Source organism: Desmodus rotundus, chromosome 6 (assembly GCF_022682495.2).
Source record: "Desmodus rotundus isolate HL8 chromosome 6, HLdesRot8A.1, whole genome shotgun sequence".
In the NCBI taxonomy this organism is placed as follows: Eukaryota; Metazoa; Chordata; class Mammalia; order Chiroptera; family Phyllostomidae; genus Desmodus; species Desmodus rotundus.
The window spans coordinates 118,817,004-118,832,206 of NC_071392.1; the positions used below are offsets into that span (position 1 = coordinate 118,817,004).

Sequence of the window (15,203 nt, forward strand, 5' to 3'; positions counted from 1 at the left end):
TGGGGGCGGTGCGCGTGCGCGCTCGCTCCCAGGCCCTGCCGAGAGAAGGAGCGAGCGGGCCTGGGCTGTTGAAGGCACACCGTGCTCCGCCCCGGTGAAAGGGCGGTGGTTGTGCTGGGCGGGGCCAAGGTCCGGGGCTGGCGGCTGGGCTGCTGTGGGGCCTGCGAGCTGCTGCGGAGCTTAGCTCCGCTCTGGCTGGGCGGGGCCGGCGGAGCGGAGTCCGCGCGCGCCCGCGCTGAGCTGCCTGCTCCGGCGGCTCCGCTGCTCGCCCCCGGGAACGTCGCCCCGGAGTCTCCAGCATGAACGAGCTGAGGCTTAGGGCGGTCCGCGAGCCGGACGCACCGCCCGAGGACAAGGTAGCGGCGGTCTGCGGGTGGGCGCAGCAGGGCAGCGACGCCTCCCAGAGGTCTGCGTGGGGCACGCGCGAAGGGATCGCCTAGCTCTTTGACCCTTTGTGGCAGCCGACGGTGGCACCAGGCCTGGACTGCGCGAGGGTGCTTGCCTGCGGGACCCCCGCGGAGCACTTGTCGGGTCGGGGGTCAGCAAGTCGGGGTCCCCGGGGACGCAGCTCTCGGGTCCGATTGGGGGTGGTATCTTGGCGGCACAGGAAGGAGCGCGAGGGGATGCACACCGCTGCTTGCCTCGCAGGGCTTGTTAGGGGTCACTCTCCAGTCCCCCACCTCCGGAGGCCTTCCTAGGTGTGAATACGTCGAGACCCCGCAGAGCCTTCTCGGGCAGGCTCTGTGCCCGACATAGGGCCTCCGCACCCCTCTAAATTTTTTTGGCGGGGTGTATCAAGACAAGGCCTTGGGATTTGCCTCGTGTATTTAAATCCCTTCTTGAAAGTGAAATTCGTTGGCTCTAAGCAGAGAGGTCTCTTGACTCACGTAGTCAGCAGGTATTGGAAGCTACTCCAAGTAGATGGGCTTGTTTCCTGCTTTAAGTGTGGGTATTGATGGGGTAGAGGAGGAGGATAAAAAAGAGGCCATCTTGGAGGGGATGCAGCTGGTTTGGGGGTCAGTGATAAGGGCAGTAGATTCTTCGTTAAAGTGAAAGGTTTGTGTATGGGAGTTGAGGAAGGTGAAGGGAGAGTGGTTGTGATACTGTGGATGTTGAATGACAGCATAAAGGTTGGGACTTCATGGTAGTATTTCGAGCCTCGAGTTAGCAGTGTTTAGAAGCACTGTAGTTGGTAAATTGATCTGGAGTGTTGTGTAGAATGGACTGAGGGAGCCTGCGTCAGAATGAAAGAGACTGGTTAACTTGGGGGTTGCTAATGGGTGACCTGCAGATGTTTTCTTTGGTCCAGGTGTTGTTTTAAAAACACGATTTCTCCTAACAGTCTGAATTTCTTACTTATATTGTATAATTGGAAGATCTGCCATTATGTTCCCACCTGATTAACATTTGGCTGGAGCTGAGGAACAGTTGTTCCCATCAGTCCCTGTTGCCCAAATACCAGGCCAACAGCACCCACCTATGTAGCTTGCAGGATTTGATAACTGGAGGAAAGTGATATTAGAGCAACATCAAGAAGGAAGGAAGTCGATTTGGTGAAGGGGTGTAAACAGAGCAGGAGGGATGTTTTAGGTGAAAGAATGTTTTGGGTTTTAAACAACTCTATTATTGTTGCTTTTGACAGTGGATCATCCAAGGAGAACTTTTCGTATTGATTTTTATAATATATTTTGGAGAAAATTCAGGGCTTCTGTGCAAGCTTAGGAGTTGTTTGCAAAGACAAATTACTTAGCAATATCTAATCTTCCTATTAAAGACGCTAGTTGAGCCTGGAAGAACTCTGTCCCCACCCTGTTGGTGAGTATTCGGATGTTTAAGGTTGTGAAGCCTTGTTTAAGGGTGACAGTTCAGACTTGTTAATGGGACTTTTTGTGAGAAGAGGGACAAAAAAGAAGGTATGAGAGCTAGTGTGCTGTATTTTTAAAAAGCTAACTATTTGTAATAATTAGACATACTGGTAAAAACAGAACAAAACCATACACACACAGAAAACCCCCACTAGATTACAAAGTGAAACAAAGTTTTTATCCTCTCCATCCAAAACTTCTTGGACTCATCTCTCAAAGAAAAAGTTCTGGCCAGGGTCACCCCAGTAAATTCAATAAAGTAAAAAACAAAAACAGACCCTTCCCCAAACCCTACAGAGATCTCTTAAAAAAAAAAGAAGAAAAGAAGAAAAATGAAAAAGTGCCTGTTGATTCCTAAATATTTTCTCATCCCATGTTTTAGGTAGGAAGGACATGAGGAGCTGTCCAGCTAAAGGTGCCTTAATTTTTTACAACTGCACTTAAACCACTTATAGAAGGACAGAATGCCTTGTGAGGTCCACTAAGTGCATGTTGCTTCCTGAAACAGCAGCTACTGTATTCTGTTAAAAGCCTGATGTAGTCTATTAGCCCTGAACAAGCCCCTCACCCCATCACTGTATTTCTGAATTATGCATGGGATTTTAAAATAAAGATACATTTTAAGAACTGTGAAATGTTTTATTTACCTTTGGTGAATGTATATTGTAGAGTTTTTAAAAAATATTTATTTGTTTTATAGGTTGAAAAACCTTTCATGATTTTGGCTTTGCCAATATTCTTGTTAGAACCTAAGAAAATTAGGAATAATTAAAAAAGAATATCTTTTTAGGGAAATAAATTGTGAAATGGAAATTTGCTTATTTCATGGAAGAATTCAGAAAACAACATCAGGTTAATTTATTAAAAGAACTGGAACGAATTTGAAAGATTCTTTAAAATGTTACAGTTGCTTAACTGCTGTGGCAAAATTGTCTTGTAAATAAGCAGACAACCATTAGTTTCAAAATAATGTGAAGAATGTGTTTATTATAAAGTCAGAAGGTATTTTGTTATATTTAGAATCATAGAATGGAATTTTCATAGCCAGTTAGTTGCTAATAAAGGAAATGTTTTCCTCTGGGAACCATGCTTATAATTTTAAAGTCCCAAAGCACAGTATTGTTGCCAAACTAAGAAACTTGAAATTTAAACTTTGGGAATGATCCTCTTCCTTCCCAACCATGTTTTACAATGTAACTTAGGAATGGAGATGAAGCATGGGCCAAAAGATTGGCATCTTAACATTTATGATTGGACTGGCAATTCAAGGGACTTTTGTTTTAGGAGTTAGAGTGAAGGTTCGGAGTTTTCTACTGTGCTTAGATGCTGGAGAGCTATTTAAATTAGAGCTTTACTCCTTTCAAGGCCTCCCTTCTAGATAGATGAAACCAGTATCGGGAGGGAATAGTGACATCACTTGGAAAGGGGAGTTTAAACTTTAACTAAAGACAGTGGTTTAAAGCAGGGGCTTAAGAGTCAGGTCCCTCTTGAGCCTGGGTTCTGCATCCTAAGAGCAAATCACTACACTTGTATAAAAAGCCTCAGTTTTTCCATCTCTAAAATGGGGTGATAAAACAGCATGTGCCTCAGAGGATAGGCACATGTGTGGATTAAATGAGTATGCATGTTACATAGGTAGGGCATGAATAGTCACATTGTAATAACGTTAGTTTCTGGTTGAAACATAGTTTTATAGAAAAAAAAACTTTAATATTCACCTTTTACTTTTGGGAGATGATTAAATCTTGAAGTTATAAATGTTTGGAGTAGTTTTTTCCTGTTCAAAACCTTTTAAGGAAAGTGTTATGGACAGAGTGTGGCCTTCTGTGACCGGTCTTTTCAGTTCATTTTCTGGCTGAGTTTTTCCGTGCTCAGAATCACAGTCAGGCTTAAGCTGTAGAAGGAACATCGCTGTATTCAATCATCTTCCCTTCATAGCGTTAGCTATAATATATTGTTAGGACAGTGGTGAATAATTAGAAATGGTTTTCTGATATACTTTTAAGAGTGAACTACTAAAATAATAAAATCTTATTTTAAGAGCTATACCTACTTCAGATGTAGGAGAAATGCTTTGTTTCAAACATATTTTTCTTCATTGACAAATACTTTGGTATTGAAAAATCAGTGAGTCTTCACTATGGTTCTCAGACTTAAACATAGGGAGAAACAGTGAAAGACTGATTTATCATATAACCCACTATTTTAAGTTTCATCGGGGGGGCGTGGAGAAAGGGGTGGGGGAAGAAACATCGATTTTTTGTTATACTTACTTATGCATTCATTGGTTGATTCTTATATGTGCCCTGACCAGGGATTGAACTTGCAACCTTGGCATATCAAGTTGATTCTCTAACCAATGGAACTCCTGGGCTGGGGCTTAAGTTTCTTAATTTATATTGATCAAGCAGTGTTAATTTTATTAAAAAAATTCAATTACTCTCCAATTTATGAGTAGTTCAAATTAGTCTTTTTAGAAAGCTAATTTTGTTTAAACTATTTTGTGTTTGCCCAAATTTGTGATTTTTTTCTCAGAAAAGTTTGTCTTTTAAAAATGTTAAATTACTTTCATCAGATGTTAAAATGAGAACGGATCCTAGAGGTCATTATTTTGCAGAAGTGACCCATAGCCCAGAGAGTTTACTTACTCAGTGCCACACAGTTGGTTAGATGCAGAGTGGCTAAGAGCGTGAAGCTTTTCTAATTCTTGGGTTTTTTTTTCTCATTATGTTGCATGATGCTGCTTTCAACGGTACAGAGTTTGCAGACTTTTAAGCTTCTGCGGATTCATAGAAAAAAATGCCCCAATAGCACCTGTTTTTCTTATGTGGCTACAAAAATTAAAAAATAGCAAAATAGATCTTTCTAAATGTCAAATATATAAAAATAAATTCTCATATACTAAATGTGGAGATTCTGAGGTACCTTTTTTTTTTCTTTTTGCAGAAACAGTTGATTAGGTCCAGTTTTCTGGGTTATTGGATGCCTGGTGATTATATATTTTGAAGCCCATCCCTGAGAGCAGCCACTTGGGTATTATGAGGAAAAGGTCCAGAATTTTATGCCAATTTTGGTTTAAAATAATCATTCTTTCTCCATTGATTCGAAGAAATCCTTCAACTTGAATGCATCTGGGAGATCTTCGAAACAAAACTTGTCACTAATTTCATAGTGCAAATAATCATCCTTTAAACCATTTAAAGAAGTGTGAGCATCAATATTTCTTATTTGCTCACTCTTCCATCTTTTCTAGGATCCACATAGGTGGAGTGTATTGAACTCGCTAGTGTCCCAGTGGGCATGCAGAGTGGCTCTCCTGCATGCAGCCTCTTAACCTCTTCATGGGCTGTGACAGCCCTGGCCTTTCTAGCTGCCGCTGGAGGCTGCTGGGGGTGAGAAAGCAGTCTTTCCTGTATCTTACTGCCTCTGGTTTGGAAAGGAGACAGAGAGACCCTGACACTTCATTATTAATTTTGCCAGGGTGTTGTTGGAGGAATACTAATTTGTTCCTGGTATTGGGCAGAGTTCTTGCCTTCCAAGCCTTGCCACGTGATGGTTGCTGGGCTGGGGTGGTGGTACAATGCCAGCGAGGGCAGACCTGGCCCCGGTTAGGCAGCTCATCCTGCCAGTCCCTGATCTTTGTTCTCACGCTATTTGCTGCAACTGTGGGGATGGCATAGGGCCCACTAAGGTGAGTGACCTGTTAAGGAAAGTTACACTTCATTATGTTGTTTTGACTAGGCAATATGCGTTCAGAATTTGATAGACACAAAGGGTGCACTGTAAGCAACTACTTCCCGCCTACCTAGTTCTCCCCAGAGGCAGCCAGCCCCTTGCTGTTCCAGGATGTGGTGCGTCCGAGCAGCTGCTGCCCTTGCAGAAGAACCTGACCTGTCCTTCCAAAATCAGATGTTCTTGTGATTTGTTTATCTTTTTGCCAGATTTCTCTGTGAAGACTGCTGTTTTTGAAGAGCCCTTGAGACCTGGGATTTACTGGTAACACTCTCTGTTCCTGGGTTTCTGATGTGAGGATATCTGTCATTGACCCTGGATCCCTCAGTGGGTGACTCTCAGAGCCTCGTCTCCACATCTGTGTCTTTTAAATTAAAAAAAAAAATTTTATTTGTAGACTAGAGAGAGCGAGGGCAAGAGAGCTCTGTTGTTCGATCTATCTATCTCTGCATTCAGTGGTTGATTCTTGTATGTGCCCTGACCGAGGATTGAACCCACAATCTTCGTGCATCCTGACAATGCTCCAACCAATTGAGCTATCCGGCCAGAGACCCACATCTGTGTCTGGCTAGTCCTGTGGTTTTGGTGGTTTGCAGGACATTCTTAGGTACATGCCCTCAGTCAGTGTAAACTTAACTTTGTCTCAAGTCTGGCGTCTCTCCTTCTAGACGTTGACCTTCCTCTTCCTGTCTCCTCTGCAAAAGTAGAATCTGATGTCAGAGTTGCTGCATCTTGAAATCCATTAGTCCCTGTGTCTCTGCTCCCTCTCCCAGTCCAGGTCATAGGTTTTAACTAGGTGTTACCTGAATGCCTTATCTGTTGCTCGTGTATTTCCCGTAGTTCAGGAATTGATGCCTCCACTGTTGTAAACCTTTTTAATTGAACTCCCTCCCTTTACGATTTGTTTTAGCCCCTTCTAGTCCATCTGTCCTTATTTTCTAGGAGCTATGAAACCACCCTATGAATTACAGAGAAAAAAAAAAGAATTACGGCCCCTTTTTCAGATCTCTTAAACTTGATCCTTTATAGCCTCCTCTCTTAACCAGCCCCCTCCTCTTGCTTTGGTGCCTCTGTGACATGGATCTTGGCCGTTGCTATTTCCAGCCCCCCAAACGTGCTCTTTCTTTGTCACCCCTCTCCCTGCCTCCACCTATTTAAATCTTATTTTCCCAAAATTCATTTTAGATCTTCCCTGTCTCAATACTTTATCAGGCTAGTATTTATTGTAGAAATCACAGAAATGGTACATATGAGTGTGAACCCCATTTCTAGTCCTGTCATTCAGAGAAACAACTATTGCTCAAATGAGTATCTCTCCCGTGCGTACTGCTGCGTGTGGCAGCGGTAGTGGCTGCCGTGCGTGATCTGACGGTTTGCCTTTTCATGCTGTCAGAAACACTTTTCCGAATAGTTCATGTTCATTAAGTTCTTCGTAAACACTTTCAGATTTATTTTTAAATTATAAAAGATATTCATTGTAGAAGCACCAAAAAGAAATCACCTTAATCCTGCCACTCAGAGGTCACTATTGTTAATGTTTTGGTGTGTGTGCTTTCTTTTTATATACACTGCACATTCCTGTACTATATGTACTACTGTTTTATGACCCAATTTTTTTAACTTAAGAATGCCCTAAACATTGTTAAAGTCTTTCAAAATTCTAACCCAGCATCATTTTTAATGGCTGTATGTCATTTCGCTGTTTGGCTGTACCTTAACTTACTGAACCAGTCAGGTATTTAAGGGTTTTTTTTTTTTTTTTTCTGTTTTAAGCAGGCTGCAGAAAATATCCTTGTTTAAAAAAAAAAAAAACTGAAAAACTTCCTGCACATGCATGATATCCTTAGATAGGTTCTATGTTTAGAATTGTGGACTCAAAAAAAGGGATATACATTGTTTCAGCTTTTGATACAAATTATGCATTTCCTTTCCTCAGTAAATTTGTAGCCACTATAACCACCAGATGGTCTGTTTTTGCCTGTGTGTGGTCTCTCCTTCCTCACAAAGGAATACTGAGTGAGTACTGACTTGTCCCTTGATCTTAGGCATTGTGGCCTAGTGTTTTCCAGTACAGACTTGGAGTTGGACTGCTTGGTTTATAGCCTGGCTCCACCACTAATTTGCCTCAGTTTTCTCATTTGAACAATTGGACTTAGAATGGGGTTATTCTGAGGCATTATACCTTTCCTATAGAAACTTTACTTAGAACAGCAATTTTCAACTGGTGTGCCACAAGAATTTTTGAAACATGCAGTACCTGACTATTTAGTCAGAGGCACTAGCCTCTTTTAGATTGTCAAATAAAAAAAATGACAACAGCCAACGCAATAATAGCTGCCCAGTGCAAATGAATAAAAATTAATAACTTTTTTTTGCCAGATCAGCAAAAAAGTATATCTTTTTTGGTGTTCCACAGAATTTTAGTAATTAGTTTATGTGTGTCCTGAGATGAAAAAGTTTGAAAAGTGCTGCTTTAGAATAACCCAATAGTTTATTAGGAGAAGTTTTTCTCTTTTTAAAAATATTAAGATCACACTTTATTGAAATAACTTACAGAAGAGTATAGGACTAATGTTTCTAGCAGTATAGTGGAATGACTGCCCTAATTAACTCTCCCACTAAAAATAACAAAAAAAAGTTTGCTAAAATACTTTTTTCAATATATTGATGAGCTGGCAAAAAAAAAAAAAGAACTTATAAAAGTCAAAAGCTATATGAAAGCAGACCCACAGAAATAAATAAGCATTAAAGTCAGCTTCCATTTAGAGGACATTGGACAAACCAAGTAAACTAAAGCTTTGGTAGAAGTTTCTCTTTATAGGGGAAATGGAAAAAGAGTGATAGAATGTAAATATTTTCAATTCCCATTGAATTAGTAGAAGGAGGTAGTAACTATGAGTGATGCTTGTATCACGGAGACAAGTAGATATTTTGTATCTCTTGATGGACAATACTACTAATGGGTGAATCTTGTCCAAAAATCATATCTGAGCCCTGATCAAGACTCTAGTTCTAAGTACTAGTTTACAGAAAATGCAAGGAACAGAAGAATACATTGAAAAGCACCACTGGACAAGTGATGTGGTTGCTTAAGAAAATAAATGGCAAGGAACCACCCCTCCCCCCAACTTAAAAAAGAAAAAGAAGGAAGAGAGGGGAGTGATTGACATGGAGAGTAAAATCTACAGATTAAAAGATTTAAGGCAGCCCTGGCAGGTGTAGTTTTGGATTGAGTGCCAGCCTGCAAACCAAAGCTTTGCTGGTTCGATTCCCAGTCTAGGGCACATGTCCAGGTTGCAGGCCTGGACCCTGGTAAGGGGCGTGTGAGAGGCAACTGCACATTGATGTTTTTCTCCCTCTCTTTCTTCCTCCACTCCCCTCTCTAAAAATAAGTACATAAAATCTTTAAAAATAAATAAAAGACTTAAGGCATATAAGTGATTTCTGATCTCATTTGGATCCATTCAATCAAACTGCTATAAAGAGAAAAAAATTAAATATTGGGTAAATTTAAGTACTTAATATAAAGTAATTGTTATTTTTTTAGGTATAATAATGGTATAGTGATGTTTAAAAGTCCCTATTTAAAAACACTAACTATAACGGAAATAGTTGATAAATTGAGCTACATTAAAATTAGGAGCTTTTGCTTCTGGAACTATTAAGAGATTGAAAAGCAAGACCACAGACTATGAGAAAATATTTATAAAAAATATGCCTGACAACAGGACTCATATCCAGAATCTATCAAGAATTCCTACAAAATAAATATATAAAAAGGCAACTCAGTAGAAAAATGGGGACTTCAAGATGGTCAATAAATACATGAAAATGTTCCCAACACCATTAGTCATCAGGGAAATGCGAGTTAAAACCCATGATAAGATACCACTACATACCCACCTGAGTGGCTACAATTAAAAAGACTGAAAATACTAAGGATTGGCCAGTATGTGGAGCAAAGGGAACTTCCATATACTGTTTGCATGAGTGTAAATTGGTACAAGCATTTTAGAAAACTGTTTGGCGATATTCACTAAAGCTAAATGTACACAAACCTTATGATCTAAAAGTTCCTTTCCTAGGTGATTACTCAGGATAAACCTGTATATATGTTCAGACAGCTGCTAGAATATTGAAAGTGGTGTTCTTTATAGTAGCTCCAAGCTGCAAACAACCCAAATTGTGAATGATTCTGCTCTGAACATGGGTGTACAAATGTCTGTTGGAGTTTCTGCTTTCAGTTATTTTGGGTTTATATTTGGGAGTGGAATTGCTGGGTCATGTGGTAATTCTATGCTGAATTTTTTGAGGAACCTCCACTCTTGCGTAGTCTTGTATTTTAGAAATTTCCCAAGTTTTAGTTTCTAATAATGGCAAATATCAGTAGATAGAATTTACATAAATAACTATCGAGGTACTCAGTAGTAAGAGTTCTTGAGATCAAAAAATTCAAGAACTGTTGCTTTGAAGAACTGTACTACTCACCAAGGGAGAGAAAGGTTGAAGAAATCAATGAGTGGGGTGGGGACCAGATGGGTGAAGAGTTGGGTGACACTCTTTTGCTCCTTAGTGTCCCAGTTTGGAGGATACATTACGTGGTCACCCTGATGATGGGGTGCATATTAGGAATACTGGTGTCTAGTTTCATCAAAGTCTAACTTCCAGTGGTGGATTGGCAGACTCACTGAGCCACCTTTATTTTGGTGGTGGTAGAGAGCTTCCTGCACTGGTAAGCTTTCATTGTTGATGCCCAGTCTCCTCACTGGGTCTGGTGACCATGCACTAAAAGGGTTACACAACCGTCATTGGTCTCCCTGCTACGTACAGTTGTGGAAGGGGGATAGAGTGAGGAGCTGGGCAGGATACCTGAAATGCACTTTCCAATTTAGACAAGGAGGAATGGGGGAGACTCACAGCAGTGTCTTGGCTCACCTCTCTCCTGACTGCTGTCGACTGTACACAAAAAGTCTACTAGGTATTCATCAGCAAAAAGGATTTGTTCAGGCAAAGTAATGGATTGCAGTCCGGTACCTGCAGCCGTGCTGAGCCATGTGCCAGGTGGTCCAGACAGACCATGAAGGAAGTTCTTTAAGGAGGGGGAGAGGAAGTTAAAGGGAGGGGTTGCTATAACCACATAGTTTTTCCTATAGGGCTTTCTTGACCAACACATGGTGTGGGAGCTCCTCTTACAGGTCCTCCTGGTTCCTTCCTGTCTTGGTTAAGGTCTCTGTCATGAATTTTGACACTGGGAATTTGACAGGCCTCTGTGTGCTTAAATGGGGCCTGTTGTCTGATGGTCTTCATTTTAGGTTGAGCTGGTGGGGGGCAGGACCTCCTAAGCCTCATCCACCATCCTGTATGTCAGATCCCAGCACAGAGCTTCTCCAGGGTACCAGGGAGTGGCGGGCTCCTGGTTCCCCTGGAGCCTTCCTCAAGTATATCCTCTTGGCTGCATTTTCTGTTTTATTTCATTCATCTTATCTCTTCATCCACTTTGTCATCCAGAAATTTGTTGAAATCTCATGTCCAGGGATGCTCCCTGTCCCCTACTGTTCCTGTCTAAGGCCATGGTTTTAATCCTTACTGTCCTCATTGACGTTCGTTTCAGTAGGGTATTGAGATCAAAAGGCACGGGCTCTGTCTGCCCTCTTCAACAGGAAGTTTGAGTTTTGAGAGACTGCACTGATCTTACAACATTAGAAGCAGGAGGTTGCTACACTTCGGTTGTCTGTGTGTGGAGGGAATGGATAAAAATGGTTCCTCTTGAGTGATGACACATGTGAATTCTGGGCTTCTGCTGTTGACATTAAGAAGAATGAGAGTTGAGACCGACCCTGGGAAGTGATTGTGTTTGACTTGAGTTGGCCAGTGGCGGAGAGGAGACGGGAGGAGAGCAGTGAAAGGCAGGGGAGGGTGGTGTGCTGTCGTACCAAAGCCTGGAAGCACACGTTTCTGAGAAGAAACAAAAGGTCAGCGTCAAGTACCCGAGAGACGTCCAGTAGAATGAGTAGATACGGTTTCATCCTCCCCACGTTATTTCCCACAATGGTCCCAAAATCATCTCATGGAAGGTGGTGGGTCCTGACTTTTATTTTTTTGAACAGTAACCCTTTATACATGCATTTGCCATTTGATGGATTTTGCTAAGCTCTTATATTTTTTTAGCCTCTATTACTTTACAAAATAACTAGTACTGTGTATTTTATAACCTATTTCTTGAAACATTATAGCAAAATCTCAAATACCAAAACGTAGCCACTCCCCTGTTTAACTGGAAGTGACTGAAAACCAAAAATGATAGTGATTTGAACAAGATGGAGGTATGTCTCCCTTATGTAAAAGCAGTCTGGAGGTCGGCAATCCAACAGCTTCGCAGTGTCAAGGACTTAGTTCTCTTCTATCTTGCTGTTCCACCATCCTGAGTGTGTGACTTCTATCTCTAGTGCAGGATGGATGCTGGAATTCCACCCATCACATTCATATTTCAGGGAGCAGGGAGAAGGGGAAGAGAAAAAGAGGCCTGCTCCTTTCCTGTAAGGACAGTTTCTAGAAGATGCAGTCACTATTTCTGCTTACATCCCATTGGCCAGAACGATGTCACATGTCCTCTCCTGGCTGCAAGAGAAGCTAGGAAATGTTCCTTCTAGGTGGCCATGGGCTTGGCAAAGCATTGGGGCTCCTATTACAATGGAGGAAAAGGAGAACGGAGGTTGGGACAACCAGCTACATCTAAGCACTTCCATAGGCCTGACGGTGCCTGGTAAAAATTGGCAGGAGATCTACAAAGCAATGAAGAAGAAAAGCCTGGAGGAAGGTGAGGGTGGGGAGTAGAGAAGGCCAGTTGTGGTGGTTGAGGGTCTCCTCCAGTGCTGGCAGGTAGGTGGCTCACTGACAGTGAGGCAAAAAGTAAAGGGGGATGGTTTTGCATGTTTGGGTGGGGGAAGGAAGGGGTTGGAGGTTGAGCACCAGCAGCTGCCTGCTCCTCAGTCAGAGAACCCTCAAAACACAGGCTTGAGGATCTTTAGCTGTGAGGATCTTTCGACAAACAGAAATAATGTGGAGGGAATTCCCTGTATCCCATCCCATAGCTCACAAGCATGTCCAGCACCACTTTTATAAAAGTAGAGGAAAAACCCAGCCCTCAGTACCATGTCTCTTATCATCAGATTTATATCTTTTGATCTCTGTAGGACAGAGCAGTAATTGTTATCTAAAACGATGATCTTGAGTTCTTACAGAATTGCGTGGAAATGACCCTTTGAAGATAGCCAGCAGTGATGTTGCTTTATTTAACAAGATGACTTTGGATAAAAGTTATCATTGCACGTGCGTCTTCTTCCCACCATTGCGACAGAAACGCCTGTCACCCAGCCATCGGAGCAGGGACTTGCTGGAGATGGCACAGCTACTGGTGGGGCTGGCACTGAAGCCCAGGTGTCCTCCTGCCTGAAGGGCGTAAGGAGGTTAGGCTCTTAGTGCAATGTGGCGGTTCTCTTTGGAGAAACAAATCTGTTACTAATAAATCCAGTCTTCAGAATAAGAGATCCTTGGTGGAAAAAAATTGCTGAAAGATAAGTGAGAAATACCCCCATTATGTTGCAGGGAGACGGGCTGGCCAGCCAGATTTCCTATTGCCTTCGGCCAGTTTTTTCCACAGGCTTAACTCTGATGGCGTAAATCATAAATCTTCTGTATTCCCCTTCATTGTAGATTTATAGTGTGCCATCTCGTTTTGAGTGAGAGGGTGCTCGTGGATGTCCAGGGACCCCCTTCATTGCTGATCTTTGGCTACTTTTAATAGAATCTCCCACTAAAATCCAGCCTGTGCTGTGTTTGGGCCTTCCTATAATTTGGGGGGAGCAAGGTCCACGTGAGCTTTGTTTTTCCACAAGGGTGTCAGCCAAACACCCAGTTTTCTCTTGAACAGCTGGCATTTCTGTCTCCTATCTGTTCCACAGAATTCTCTGTACAGCGATTTTTTAATTTGCACATAGGGAGCCGTTGAAAAGGTGCCACTGGGGAATAGCTATTTTGAGAACTTTTGACAAAGAACTATTTTCTTCCAGAGATGTCATTCTCCTAGGGACTTTCCACTAGACAAGTCCCATCTCATTGTTCCAGAGGGCTCCACGTGAGTCCTGGTAGCTGTGGGGGATTATCATAATTCCTAGATCTGAGGAAGAATTGTATCAGTTATTGAGTTTGATGTTTTAACCCACAACTCTGACATTTTCCATTGGTGATAAAATATCCGAAACACTAAAATGAGCCCCCATTTGAAGTTGAAACAAACACGTTTACTGTTGTGGTTGGTCAAAAAGGGGCTGGAAAACTAGGATGGTATGAGATGTTTCAGGGCCCTTTCCTTTCAGGAAACATGGCACTGAATTTCCGGCCTGCATTGACCACTGATCTCTTAGCTTTGTTGAGTTCAGTATAGATGTACTTCGGAGTTGCTGTACATTGTCCCAGCCCCACGCAATAAAGCGAGTATTGCAGTAAAGCGAGTCTGATCTTTTTGCTGGTGGAAAGTCTTGCCTTCAATTTGTAAAAAAATGCTGTGTCTGTGAAGCGCAATTAAGTGAAGTGCGGTCAAACAAGGTATGCCAGTATAAGTAATGTGGTGGTGGACGCTGACCTTGGGATGGTTCTTCTGGTTGCTTTGAAGAACGTCATGTTGCTCTTTGTATTCATCTGTGTGACTTGATCCTGGCCTCACTTATTACTTAACGCTGCCTGGGCAGGGGTGGACGAAGGGGCTTGTTGGGGAAGGACATTTGAACTGGAGGAGCAGAAATGTGCCTGGAAGGATAGAGAGAGAATGAGTCAGGGATCTCCAGGTGTGTAGGAAGGCCTTAAGGGCCATGCCAGAAAATTTAGGGGGAAGCCAGTAAAGGTGCCTGTTTTGTTTTATTTTTATATATTTTGGGTGGCAGCAGTAGTTACGCTTGGAGACTGAGTTGTCTTTGCCAGCAATTTATTTAGCACAGGTTTGCAGTGGGAATTGTAATTTCACAAGCCAATAGTATATAGGATAATATCTCTTAATAAGTAAAATAAGGAAATAACATACTCCAAACAAATGAAAGATTAATCACACTATTGTTCCAGGTAAGGAGAGGTGAGAGAAATAAAGTCCAATTTTAATGTGAGGTGTACCTTTTTATACGAGTTAAAATACGCAGGAGAATCAGGGTCCAGCCTAGAGCTGATTTGGAGCACCCTGCTAGGGAAGGAAAATAGGTGCTAGTGTTGCTAGACAGGCTGATCTCTTTCACAGGGCCAGCTGCTGTCTTCCTCGAGTGCCTCCCCGAGAAAGCAGCGAATGCCCAAGGCTCTTCAGAGAGTTGTTAGGTCAGGAAGAGTCACCTTGCCCAAACCAAAACTCTGAAATGATGCTCACAAACTCTCAGTATTTTTTAAATATCCCCCTGCCATAGTTGCTTCTCCATATGTTCTTATAGATAAGCCCCCAGAGGGGCTGCTGACCGCTTATCAGTGACAACAGATGTAGAATGATAACATCTGTGCACTCTCATATCAAAACAATTTTACTTCAAAGACCAACTATTCTTTTTGTCTTTGTCATTGTCATAAACAGGT

The 15,203-nt window shown here is 42.2% G+C and overlaps 1 protein-coding gene across 1 annotated transcript in view; it reads left to right on the plus strand.

Moving 5' to 3' along the window:
* The window catches only part of CDS2 (CDP-diacylglycerol synthase 2), a 50,414-nt gene continuing 35,211 nt past the window's right edge, over window positions 1-15,203 (plus strand). Inside the window, exon 1 of the mRNA XM_024559319.4 lies at window positions 1-356. Coding sequence (XP_024415087.2) covers window positions 300-356 — 57 coding nt within the window. The 5' untranslated portion in view covers window positions 1-299. The remainder of the gene's footprint in view (window positions 357-15,203) is intronic.